Source organism: Miscanthus floridulus, chromosome 19, assembly GCF_019320115.1.
Source record: "Miscanthus floridulus cultivar M001 chromosome 19, ASM1932011v1, whole genome shotgun sequence".
Taxonomy (NCBI): Eukaryota; Viridiplantae; Streptophyta; class Magnoliopsida; order Poales; family Poaceae; genus Miscanthus; species Miscanthus floridulus.
The window spans coordinates 87,123,841-87,137,422 of record NC_089598.1 but is presented as its reverse complement, the minus strand read 5'-3'; the positions used below and the strand labels follow the sequence as shown (position 1 = coordinate 87,137,422).

At 45.6% G+C, this 13,582-nt stretch overlaps 1 protein-coding gene across 1 annotated transcript; it reads right to left on the bottom strand.

The window, feature by feature from the left end:
- Positions 1–529: 529 nt before the first annotated feature.
- On the bottom strand, positions 530–889 carry LOC136526317 (protein GLUTAMINE DUMPER 6-like). The gene has a single exon (XM_066519020.1). The coding sequence runs from the start codon at positions 887–889 to the stop codon at positions 530–532; it is 360 nt and encodes a 119-aa protein (XP_066375117.1).
- Between the last annotated feature and the right edge of the window lie 12,693 nt (positions 890–13,582).

The window sequence follows — 13,582 nt, the reverse complement described above, 5'->3', positions numbered from 1 at the left end:
TGAGTTGAAATACTCTTGGATATGCTGTCAGAAAAATCCATAAAGCGCTTGAACGAGATCATGCTAGATGATTTGCCGACAGCTTTTGTAGAATATCCCGACGAATCCATGTGCATCGGGCCAGCCGGCACGGTAGCACCCATTCTGCCGAGAGATCTTTTATTCCATTAGCAATCTTCTTCTCCATAAACGGAAAATCAAGGTCACCGAGGTTGAATTGGTCATAGCCTAGGGATTCCAGTTCATAAAGACGTAAGAGCTCGTTTTAACACTGTTTATATATGCACTATAGATTGATTTTAAGGTGTTTTTCTTGTATAAAATAATCTGTAGAAGACGCAATAGGAAAGATCAGGTGAAGTTGCGCTTGATAACAAATTAACAGGTGACGGCACCCCAAAAAAAAACACCTGAAAGCAGTTGCCGATACAAACAGTGAAACAGGTGCGTTTGACGGGCACACATCACGGGAACTCCAAGGAAAGGAGAAAAAAGAAAAAGAAACCGATTCACTCGCGTCATCCAGCGCCTACACGTACGGTACGGCCGCGGCACTGCTGCCGTCGGCCTCATCAGCACCCCGGGGGGCGACAAAGGCGAGCGGCTTGGCGCTGGCGAGGAAGGACGGCGCGCGCTCGCCGGCCATGATGACGGCGACCTTGGGTTCCCTGTCGAGCGGCGCGAGCACCCGCGCTGAGGGCGCCGCCTCGTCGTCCGACCCGGGCCGCCGCGAGCGACGACTGTTTCTGTTTCGCGCGCAGATGAGCACGAGCAGCACAAGCGCGATGAGGATCATGATGGACCCGACGACCAGCAAGATGTACGGCGTCGGCGTCCTCCACAGGCAGCTCGCCGGCCGCAGCACACCTCCAGCTCCCTCCGTCCTCATCTCTCTCTAGGCCTCTACCTTGCTCTCCTTGTGGCTTTCCTTCTATGCCAGCGCTGTGGAAATGTATGGAGTGGATGGGGGCACTTCGTGCTGTAGGAGCACTTCTGAACAAGTGCAAGTACTTTCTCTGGTTATAAACAAAATTTATTTATAAAACAAGTGCAAGTACTTTCTCTGCTATGTCTATTTAACTAGTATATAATATCGATAATGATAGCACGTACGTACCTTTTGAAGAAATAGAAATTAATGTGTATTTTATATTATGAAACTACGCGTTTTATGATGATATTGATATATATATATGTTGATTATTAACATTATCCATGTTATATCATCAAGCTATAGCTTTTCTATATACTAATTTGACCAGTAACTGTTGTAGAGAAGTGTACTAGCTTGCCTGCAGTCCTACGACTATGGATGCGGTGAGATGGTAGTGTTGCAATCTGGATGGTACTGGGGGGTAGATCCGAGGGGTTACTTTCTGTTGAATGGCATCACGAAACCTAGAACATCTACTAGAACAGGTAGAACGAGAGAAAGGGAGAGGTGGTAGATGGACGTGTCAAACCTAACACCGCAGTGGTGGAAGATCCGGTAGCGTCCGCTATGGAGTCGATGTCTACGCTAGGGCAGCGATGGGCGGTGAAGACGGCGTCGGTGATGCGCGGTGGCGACCGGCGGTGAAGGCAGTGGAGTCCGGTGGCGGCGCGGCTAGTGGCTTCCCGTCACTGGCTGCGCGCCCTCTAGATCGGATTAGGGTTTAGGTGTCGGTGGGAAGCTCGGCTCAGGTCAACCTCGTGATAAGAGCCGCTGGCCCCCACTTCTTTTTATAGCGCAGTGTGACAAGGGCCCTCCAGCCATGGTGGGCTGGACGCCCCCGATCAGGGCGCGAATCAAAGGCCCAACTGGGCCGTTGGGTCCAGTTAGGATTAGAGATCAATTCTAACAATCTCCCCCTTGATCTCTTTCCATCTTTTACTTTCATATCATTTACTTTTGTTCATTCCATTACAGATTAGCACATAGAGCATGTCTCATCGTCACGGTCCATTGCTGATAGATTTAACAGCTACAACACACCACTCTGTTCTGAAATAGATACTTATCTTTGGACCTTCTTTTGTCCAGAAATTATATGCTTTCCCTTAAACTCATGCCGGCTACATGTTCTCTGAACACGTTGGGTGGTAAGCCTTTTGTAACCAGATCCGCGAGCATCTTTTCGATACTTATATGCTCAAGACTTATGACTTGATCTCAGACTTTATCTTTCACAACATAATACTTTATGTCAATGTGTTTGGCAGCACCACTTGACTTATTGTTGTGAGCATACCGTACTGCCGGATTATTATCGCAGTATAACTTAAGTGGTCTATAGACGTCGTCAACCACCTTCAAACCGGGTATGAACTTCTTTAGCCAGTTCACCTGCCCCGTTGCCTCATAACACGCTACAAACTCGGCATATATTGTGGACGATGTAGTGATGGTTTGCTTTGAGCTTTTCATGAAATAGCTCCCCTTGAGAGAGTGAATACATATCCAGACGTAGATTTTCTATCATCTCCTGCATAATCAGAATCTGAATATCCCACTATATGAAGTGAATTAGATCTTCTATACGTCATCATGATGCCTTTTGTTTCTTGCAAATAACGCAAGACTTTCTTTACCAATTTCTAGTGTTCTGTTCTAGGATTGCACTAGAATCTGCCAAGTAACCCGGTAATAAATGCCAAGTCAGGGCGTGTGCATACTTGAGCATATTGCAAGCTTCCGACAGCTGAAGCATATGTAACCACTTTCATTTGATCGATCTCATATTGGTTCCTAGGGCATTGAAAATCCCCATATATGTCGCCCTTGACTATAGGAGCAGGTGAGGGACTACATTTGTGCATACTGAATTTCTTTAAGATCTTTTCTATGTATGCCTTTTGTGACAGTCCTAATACCCCTTTACTTCTATCTCGGTGAATCTCGATCCCTAGAACGAACGAAGCTTCACCAAGATCTTTCATATCAAATTTTGAGGACAAAAACTTCTTTGTCTCCAGTAGTAGACTGACATCACTACTAGCAAGTAAGATATCATCCACATACAGGACAAGGAAGATAAACTTCCCATTCTTAAACTTTGTATAGACACAATTGTCCTCTACATTCTCTTTAAACCCAAAATTCCTTATTGTCTGATCAAACTTCAAGTACCACTATCTTGAAGCTTGTTTTAATCCATAAATGAATTTCTTTAGGCGGCATCCCATTCGTTCTTTTCCTTCCATGACAAAACCTTTCGGTTGTGCCATGTAAACTATTTTCCTCCAAGTCCCCGTTGAGAAATGCCATCTTTACATCCATCTGAATGTAATTCTAAATCATAATGTGCCACTAATGCCATTATGATTCTGAAGGAATCCTTACATGAGACTGGAGAAAATGTCTCATTGTAATCAATCCCTTCTCTTTGCGTAAAGCCTTTTGCCACAAGTCGTGCTTTATATCTCTCTATATTCCCTTGAGAGTCAAGTTTTATTTTATAGACCTATTTACAACCTACTATTTTGGCTCATTTAGGAATTAACTCCAAATCCCAAACTTTGTTGGCATTCATAGATTTATTTCATCTTCCATGGCCTCAAGCCACTTTGATGAATGATCACTTCTCATGGCTTCTTCAAATGAGGTGGGATCATCCTCCATTTAAATTCCTCAGTGTTGTACACTTCATAATCAGCAGGAATAGCTGATTTTCTAACTCTTTGAGACCTTCTAGGGGCCTCCACATTTGGCACATCTTCTGTTTGAGGCTGTTGTTGCTTCCCCCTCATTTGTGGCAATAGGTTCTACAGGATCCTGAAGAACAGGTTTCTCATCATCATTCATTGTTGCCACAGGTGGAATAACAATAGGTGCTGGCACCACAGTATCTGGCACTATCGGTGCAGCGATAGCAGGTAGTGAGAAAAATGGACTCATGAATCATCGGAGTGGGCGCATACACCCGCTTCTCTTCAAGGTCAATTTCTCGAGCTACCATGCTCCCCCTCATCATTTCATCCTCTAGGAAGACTGCGTGTCTCGTTTCCACAAACTTTGTATGTCTGTCTGGACAGTAGAAACAAAAACATTTTGACTTTTCTGGGTAACCAATGAAATGGCAACTCACTGTTTTGGGATCTAGCTTCCCAATATTTGGGTTAAATACTTTAGCCTCAGCAGGACTCCCCCCACACTTAATGTGGTTTAGTGAGGGTACTCTTCTGTCCACAACTCATACGGTGTTTTGGGCACCGACTTACTTGGTACTTCTATTGAGAATATGAATGGCGGTTTTTAACGCCTCCATCCACAGGCTTCATCGGTAAGGTGGAGTAACTTATCATACTGCGTACCATATCCATTAGGGTACGATTGCGCCTTTTAGCTACTCCATTCTGCTGAGGTTCGCTCGGTGTAGAATGCTAGGCTACTATGCCATTCTCCTGTAAGAACCTTGCAAAAGGTCCAGGAACTTGGCCATCTGGGGTATGCCGACCGTAGTACTTCCCCTCCACGGTCGGACCTGACTATCTTAATCTTTAAATTGTGTTGGTTTTCAACTTCTACCTTAAATATCTTAAATTTATCCAATGCTTCTGTTCTTTCTTTGATTGGATAAATGTAGCCATAACGGGAGTAATCATCTGTGAATGTTATGAATGAATCATAACCATCCACACTCTTTACAGGAAACGGACCACAGATGTCTGTGTGAATAATCTGTAGAATTCATGCGCTTCAGTTTGATATCTTTCTTAATTTTCTTTACATACTTTCCTTTAATGCATTCTCTGCATTGTTCTAAATCTGAGAGCTCTAATGGAGGAAGAATATCATTCTTAACTAGTCTTTCTATTCTCCCCCTCGAAATATGGCCTAAACGACAGTGCTATAATTTCGACAATGCATCGTGAGCTCTCTTTCGTTTTCTGTTTACATCCGCAGACGAGGATACATTCACATTGTCGCACGCAACGTTCCCATCATCGCATACAACATTCACATCATCACGTAGTGATAACAAATAAAGCTCATTTTGTAAGATAGCAAGACCAACACATGCATTATTAAATGTTATCTTACATTTGCCATTTCTAAAATGGCAATCATATCCATCATTGTCCAAACATGAAACACTAATCAAGTTCCTCTATAACGAGGGAACATAAAGAACATCTCTAAGTATAAGTTTGAAACCATCAGCAAGCTCTAGAGAAAGATCGTCAACTGGCTTCAACTTCTGCTCGGACTCCATTTGCAACTTTAACGTGTCTTTCGCTTCTTTGCGTAGATCCTCGTCGAACGGAATCCCTGTAAAGAATTAGCAACATGAATAGTTGCACCTGAGTCAATCCACCAAGTAGATTTTGAATACTGTACATACAGAGATTAATTTATGAACATAATAATGTTCTCACCTTTCTTTGCCATGATCATCTTTAAGTAATTGGGACAATCTTTATTATAATGTCCCGTCTTCTTACAATAGAGATACTGGTCTTTCTCTACTGTGAACTTGTTCTGCTGAGGCTGATGCAGCATGGGACCCTTTCCCTTTGACTTTGAGGAGGAGTTAGTATTATTATTCTTTTTCTTATTATCTTTCAAATAATTGATAGAGCATACCATTGGCAGCTTTCATTCTCTCCTCCTCTTGCACACAAATAGCCATGAGCCTCTCTATGTCCCACTTCTCGGGCTGTATGTTGTAGTTGACAACAAAAGTGTTAAACTCTTTTGGCAAGAAAGCAAAAATCAGATGAATAAGAAACTCTTCCTTGAGAGCCAGATCCATTGGTTTTAGCTTGGATGCCAAATTGCTCATCCTTAGTATGTGCTCTCTAATGCCACCATTACCTGAGCACCTCTCTGTCACTAGCCGCTTTATCAGCTAGGTAGCATATGTCTTTGAAGAGTTAGTGAACTGACTCTTTATTCTTTCAAGGTACTCAGTGACGGTGTCACACTCTGGGATTGAGCCCACAATTGTAGGCTCAATCGTGTTCTTTATCACAGCCAAACATTTCTTGTTGGCAGTGACCCACTTCCTATGCTCAAGGTCATATGACATTCTTTGGGATGCAAAATCCCTCTCTTTGGTTCCCAAGCGGCATCAGCCTCGTTTGTCTCCCTCACCGGTGCCACAGGCTCAGCGGGACACGGTGAGGTGACTACCCAGTCTACCTCAGCCAAGATGAAGGCTAGGTCAATCTTTTTCTTCCACTCCGTGTAGTTATCACCTTTAAGAGTGGGGATCTCTTTGATACAACCCATCAAGTTGTATCCGCCTAAAAACACAATTCATATAGTGTGAGAACATAAATAATGACAACAATTGTATGCCTTGATTCCAACGTTGGTCAAAATTAAAACATACAACTGTTCATACATTAAATCTACATCACCGTTAGGCAGAAATAGAATTAATGTATGGCAAAGAACTCATCGTAATATTGCCATTAATCAACGTTGGTCAGAATAATAACAATATTATAATCAATTAAAACATATCCATTTTCAAAATTAAATTCTCCCGTTGGTTTGAATTTAATAATGAAAATTACATATTTAAATACGTAGCAGAAAAAATAATTCAATTTAATGAACTTTGCCCACAGGACAAATCTCTTTTCTATTTTCTTTAAGCCATTTATCCATTTTCTAGGAGATAAAACTTTTACTGGAAAAAGAAAAAACAAAAACTGATTCAAGTTTGTACTGTTCCTTCGGCCCGGCCGGCAAAATGGCCCGGCCCACTGCCGTCCACGCGCTCTCCCACACCTGGGCCTGGGCCGGGAATTCGGCCTCGTGCCCTCACCCGCCTGGGCCACGAGTCGGCCCGATCATCAGGCGCCGTTCATTTTTTATCCGACGGCCGTCCGCGCGAGTCGCTCGATCAAAAACCGTGACTCGGCGGCCAGCACCCAAAACCCTAGCCATTCTTCACTTTGCTCTCTCTCTCTCTCTCTTCGCCGCTCTCTCTTCTCTCCTCAGCACAGTAGCACCGAGCGAGAAGACGACGGAGAGCGAACAGAGCTTCAGCGCCGTCGTTGGCCCCCTCGCCGGTGAGCCGCTCCCCAGTGGGTGAGCGCGCCATCGTCGAGTGGCCTGGCTGTGGCGCCTCTTTGGCTAGAGCCTGACGAGCAACGCCCCCGGCTCGGCCTTCTTCTCCCCGCGCGCCGGCGAGGCAGCAGCTCTGGGCAGCGGCGAGGTAGGCCTCCCTTTCCCCCAACATCCCCCATATCCATTCCTTCATCTGCTTTTGGATTTTCTTCTCGGATTTCATCCGATTTGGGGATTAGGGTTAGGGTTAGGGTTAGGGTTTCACTATTATTCTTTTTCCCGAATTGATTATGGGTTTTAGGGTTCGGTTTAGACGTGAAACCGAGCCGTCCTTCTTCTTTCTTTCACCCAGTTAGGGTTAGGGTTCAACCGAACCCTCTGTTCTTGTTAGACCCGCACTGGATCTAACCTTCTACTTTCTTTTCTAATCGGTTTACCCGTTCTAGATCTAAAAACCCTAGAAACCTGGCTCTGATACCATTGTTGCAATCTGGATCGTACTAGGGGTTAGATCCGAGGGGCTACTTTCTGTTGAATAGTATCATGAAACCTAGAACATCTACTAGAACAGGTAGAACGAGAGAAAGGGAGAGGTAGTAGATGGACGTGTCAAACCTGACACTGCAGTGGTGGAAGATCCACTAGCGTCCGCCATAGAGTCGATGTCTGTGCTAGGGCAGCGATGGGTGGTGAAGACGGCGTCGGTGATGCGCGGTGGCGATCGGTGGTGAAGGCAGTGGAGTCCGGTAGCGGCACAGCTGGTGGCTTCCCGTCACTGGCTGCGCGCCCTCTAGATCGGATTAGGGTTTAGGTGTCGGTGGAGAGCTCGGCTCAGGTCAACCTCGTGATAAGAGTCATCGGCCCCCACTTCTTTTTATAGCGCAGTGTGACAGGGGCCCTCCAGCCATGGTGGGCTGGGCGCCCCCGATCAGGGTGCGAATCAAAGGTCCAACTGGGCCGTTGGGTCCAGTTAGGATTAGAGATCATTCTAACAGGTAGATGCAGATATTCGACAATAATGTCGGGATGGAGTATTATTAAGCAGAGCGTTCATGGGAAAGTGCATTGTGCATATCTGAACCGTACCTGGCGGCTTCCACAGCTATGTACAAACTACAAAGTAACACAGTGCTCCCATGAAGGAGTATACGTGATCGAGGGGAGCAGCCACCGAGCCATCCATCCGCTCGTCTCAATGAGCGGCAGATGGATCGATCCACGAATTGGGGCTCTGCCTGGCAATATCGAGCGGCAGCGGCCCGCGTTCAATTAAGGTGTGCTTGGTAGTTTTGTCCGACACTGTTTCACCTCGCTCGCCAGGCAAGATTGCGCGTTTGGTAGCACACTAGAAGCTTGCTTCACCTAGCAAACTCGCTTGGCTGAGCAAGAAAATCCTTGCCCACACGGGAGAGCCAAATCCGCACGAGCAAGATTCGCTTGCGTGCTGTGGGGCTGAATCTGAGTTCGTGCAGCACAAGTTGACGATGCTCTTCTTCGATGAATCGAACTCTAGCTACCTGAGAGGGAATACAAGAGGCAAGGAAACTAGCTAGGAAGGGATCCAAACAGATGGGCATTTCTAGCCTCGCGTATCTTTGCCACATGAGTCGAGCGGAGCAAGGTAAGACGAGTTTGGCAAAGCTTCTAAGCATGCCCTTAGATTCAGTCGCACGCCACGCTGTAACGTGTGGGGGCCTCGGGGGTGGGGTGGAGGATTGGAGAAATCTCATGATACCAATTCTTCATGTGTGGAAGCCTGCACGTGGGAATGATTTTTGGACATGCTAACTTTTTCCTAGTAGTGATGAATGGATACAAAAATTCACTAAAGAGTGCCCGTGCACTTAAATCCTCGATCATACACGTACTCACCTCCTACCCCCTCTCTCTGTTACTATTTTCTTCCCTCCGAGATCTGTCTTCCCCACTACCGCTCCCACCCCACACGGCTTGGCGGTGCTCACAACACTGCTCTCTGCCACCATGCTCACTAGGCCGAGCACCCCTGACTCCACCGCCTCTCGTTCGCTCCACTGGCACATTGTCTCCTCCGCTGCCAACCTCCTCCTCCACCTCTACCACCGCCGCTAATCCCAGTCCTCCTCATCTACTTCTTCTCCGGTCGTCCCCACCACCTGCGCCACCCAACTGGCCTCCCCTACCGCCCGGTGGGCAGCACCTTTGCCGCCTTCTCGCTTGCCCATTGCTGGTCTAGCAGCTAGCCTCCGCCCCTGGAAGCTCCCCTTCTAAGCCCGCAACAATAGAACCCCCTCTCCCCTCCTCCAAAGCCCTAAACCCTAACACAGGGAAGTTCTACTTCTCCAAGCTTGTCGTCTGTAGGTATGGTGAGTTTGATTTTTTTGTCTTCTAGTGCATGCATGCCGAAGCATCTCCACACACACGTTTGGAAAGAAGCATTTACGTTAAATAAAAAACGTGTTTATAGATGGTTTTAGAGATAGACAATTGGTGTGACTATAAAATGACATTCGTAATGCCCTAACGAAGGTAATCATTTCCATAATAAGTGTTTGGCATGTGATAGGTGTCTTCATAGAAACCAAGCTCCGTACATACATATATATATATAGATACAGTGAGAGAGGTGTACCGGCTTTCTTATTTGTAACACAAAGCCTGGCAGAGACAATTCTAAACCCTGCTCAATCACTTTGTAAACACATTTGTCCTTTGATTGTGTGTCATTAATCCACCCAAACATACAACAGGGCTAGATGCACTTTCAATACACAAACAACATAGATGGAACTACAGAATGCCCAGAATGCCCAATAGGAAGGGATGTAGCGATGATTCTAAGAGTCAGTATATGCCCCCATTGTTGACAAATCATCATTGGGTATTCCCTCTGTCTCCGAATAAATCAATTCCTTGAATTACCTCTAGAAATTGATTTCTAGAGGTGGGTGCATAGCTACCTCTGGACGATGATTTCTAGAGGTCCTTGAGTAGAGACCGTTGCAAAAACCACCACAAAAAACTATTTAACCGGCAAGACAAATGTTTTGTGTACAGAAATGACATGTGCTGCATCAGGCATTAGCGATCAAACCTTGAGGCCAGGAATGTTTCATCGTTAGGAACAAATGTGTGGTATGCTACTATGCTTTATATATGAATGGTGTCTTACGCATCTTATGTTCACATTAGAGCAATTGTACGAGTCTTTTTACATCCTTATGTACTCATAGGAATAGAGATTTTGGTGAAAAAGCCCTCCAATAACTTCTTCAATTAGATATCCAAATATTACCATTGTACATTCCTAGTTTCTCTCTAGTCAAAGATTGAGAGCGGTGATGGCTCTCCAAAGTGTACACAATATATAAAGAATTTTTTGGAAGGTGAAAAGATATAATTAAAGAGCGACTTTATTCAAATGACACTCTACATAAGGGGAGGTTTATCCTCCTAGCTTTATCCTCCCAAATGCAAGTGAGGTTCTTCTTCCTTGTGCATCCCTCTCTTCTCCTGCTTCGATTCATGTGCTCGAGTCAGTGGCTAGCAACAACGGCAAGGTGGGTCCTCCTCCTCCTTCTCCTCCTCCTCCTCCTCCTCTTCCTCCTCTCAAATCGTGGCATGGGCGGGTTAGGGTTTGGGGGTTGTGTTAGCGTCGAGGTTTCTATGGTTTATGGCTCAAGAGGGATCCTTGGAGAGGCTACTTGACCGGTGTGGTGGAGGTCGAGACAGTGGTGGGGTGGAGAGGGTGCCGCCCGCCGAGGTAGTGGGAGAGGCTAGTTGGGCGATGCATGTGGCAGGGTTGTCGATTAGTTAGAGATACGAATCACATCTTAGATTAGTGTCGGTGGTGGTGGAAGGTAGCGACGGAGGCGATGCTAGCCACCAGAGCCTGGACGGAGGGATTGGAGGCGTAGAAGTGGAGCTCCGAACCAGTTAGTGTTTGTAGTGGTAGAGGGGCGGTGGAGGCAACGCTAGCCGTCGGAGTCGGGAGGGAGGAGCTGGAAGCGGGGGAGTGGAGCTCCAAAGAAGTTCATGTTGGTGGCGGTGGAGGGGGCAGTGAAGGCGACGCTAGCCGCCGGAGCCGGGAGGAAGGTGTTGGCGACCGAGGAGTGGAGCTCCAAATCGGTTCTCATTGGCAATGGAGACAACGTTAACCACCAGAGCCAGCTAGGAGGGGAGAGGGTGGTGGGGAGTTTTTTTTTTTTTTGCAAAAACTTATATGATGATTAGAGAATTTCTTAATTTAGGGTGTGCAGGCCCAAACCAAAACTCATGTGCATGCAAGATTAAGAAAAAACCCAATACTCTATTATACTTTTCTATATCTCATTTTATCTCATGTCATGTGAGAGAGAAATTTGGGGGGGGGGGGGGGGGGGGGGGGGCTACGAGAGATGAGAGCGATTGTGACGGGGCCAATAGCTGGAATGAGAGCCTTGGAGCACGTGTACAATTGGTAGACGGCAGGAGCGACAAACTAGCTCGTCTCTCTCAATCAGCTCAACTAGTAAGCTGATATGGCTCTGATAACTCTACGTTTTCCATTTTGGGAACATTTTTTTGTTCACTTTTTGCATGCTAATTTTTTTTTCTATTTTGGCAAGTTTTTTTTTTCTTTGGCCAGCCAAATATTCAGGCCATGAGGAAAAAAGGGTAAATTTGGGTTGGGAAACAAATAAAAGAGATTGGTGCATGAATGTAAGAACAACCTTTAAGCATTAGAAAATGGATTTACATGAGCATGGTAGACACAACTGGAAGCAAATGAGCTGATCCAATCGTGAAACGTAGCCATAGGGAACGAGTGTACACAGATGAATATGCATCCTACGACGTGAATGTGATATATTTGTACCAAAACAAGAACATGGATAAAATCTCATCAATCTGCTCAGGCAGTTAGGCTTACCAGCATTCCACTACTACAGCTAGAAGACCGGGGAGGGGACGTTGCGAGCAAGACGACAGGTCCGTCACACGTTGTCGTCATCCTATCTCAAGGCATTGCTCCATCGCTCGGGCGCGGACTTGTTTGCGGTCGTATTGAATGCGGGATCAGAAAAACTATACTCCCTCGATACTTAAAAAAAAAAATAGTTTTTGACAACGATATGGTCTCAAAAGTATAACTTTGATTTTTTGTTTCTTATAAAAAAATTTATCGAAAAGTGATACGTCCTGTTCGTTTGACTTATAAGCCGTAATTTTTTAGTCAACAAACAGTATTTTTCTCTCACAACAAATCAGCCAACAATACTTTACTTATCCGCCAAGCGAACAGGGCAATACATGCATATTTGTATGAAAATATTTTTCAGGACAAATCTATTCATATGGTTTTCATATTTCTAAACTCAACAGCTTAAGAGTTATTCATGATTTATATTTCTAATGTTTGACTCAAACCTTTTTTTAAATGGCTTCATTTTTAGTACGGAGGGAGTACAACAACCGAATGTTTTAGCACCGGAGAACACTCCGCGCAGCGGGACGCTTGCACCCGCTCGTGGCCGCGCCGCCGCTGCGACCGCCCGTGCCCGAGCCACCACAGTGGCTGCGCCCGCGCACGCCCGGCATCTTCCTCACCACCGACGAGCTTCTTCTTCTCCAACTCTGTCGTACTAGAGTTGCATGGACGTTCCCATGCGCGCGCAGCGTGCCGGAAACGCCACACTTTACCAGTCCAGCTACATGCCGCCGCTCTGCTGCTTGCCGGGTGCCGGGTGCCGGCCAGTGCCAGCCAGACAGCCAGTTCATCGATCCGCCTCGGACGGAGCGACCCTCGCCGCTCTATGCAGGAGTTGATATCTCTGCATAGTGCATAGTCTCCGACCCACGTCGATCTGGTCCGTCCGATCCGGTGGTCCCGCAACCACGGCTGTGTACATAGGCCATGTTTAGTTACGAGCAGAATCGGCGCCGCCAAACTTTCGGGTTCCTGTAGCGCACGGTAGTGTTTTGTTCGTATTTGGTAATAATTGTCCAATCGTTGATTAATTAGGCTTAAAACGTTTGTCTCGCAAAGTACAACCAAACTGTGTAATTAGTTTTTAATTTCGTCAACATTTAGTACTCTATGCATGTACCGCAAGTTTGATGTGACGGGAAATCTTCTTTTTGCATAGTGCCAAAGTTTGAATTTGGTGGGAACTAAACATGCCATAGTTGGGCTGGACGCCCGGCTAGGTTCGTTCAATGAATGTACTTTCGCCATGCACGAACGCGCTGGTTATTTCCCCGACCCGGTGCAACCGCGATGTAAACCACCATTACGTACCCGTTGGTAGCAAAGTCGAATATCCGCATCTCAGATCTCACCGCAAAATACATCTGTAGCATCCGTCCAAAGTCTAGTCCAGCTAAAAACCATAGACCGTCTAGATTGATACTGTTATCGACCACAGAGCACTAGTAGAGTTTTCTTTTAACATTTGATCGTTAATATGTAAAAAAGTTCATGTGGTTTGATAATATAAATTTGATGTTGTACCATCATTAGAAATACTTTTAACAAAATAGGATTTTTCATATTTCAAATTTATAAATAACTAAATTTCACATGCGCCTCATCCAAGAAAGAGTACAATTAATAATAAG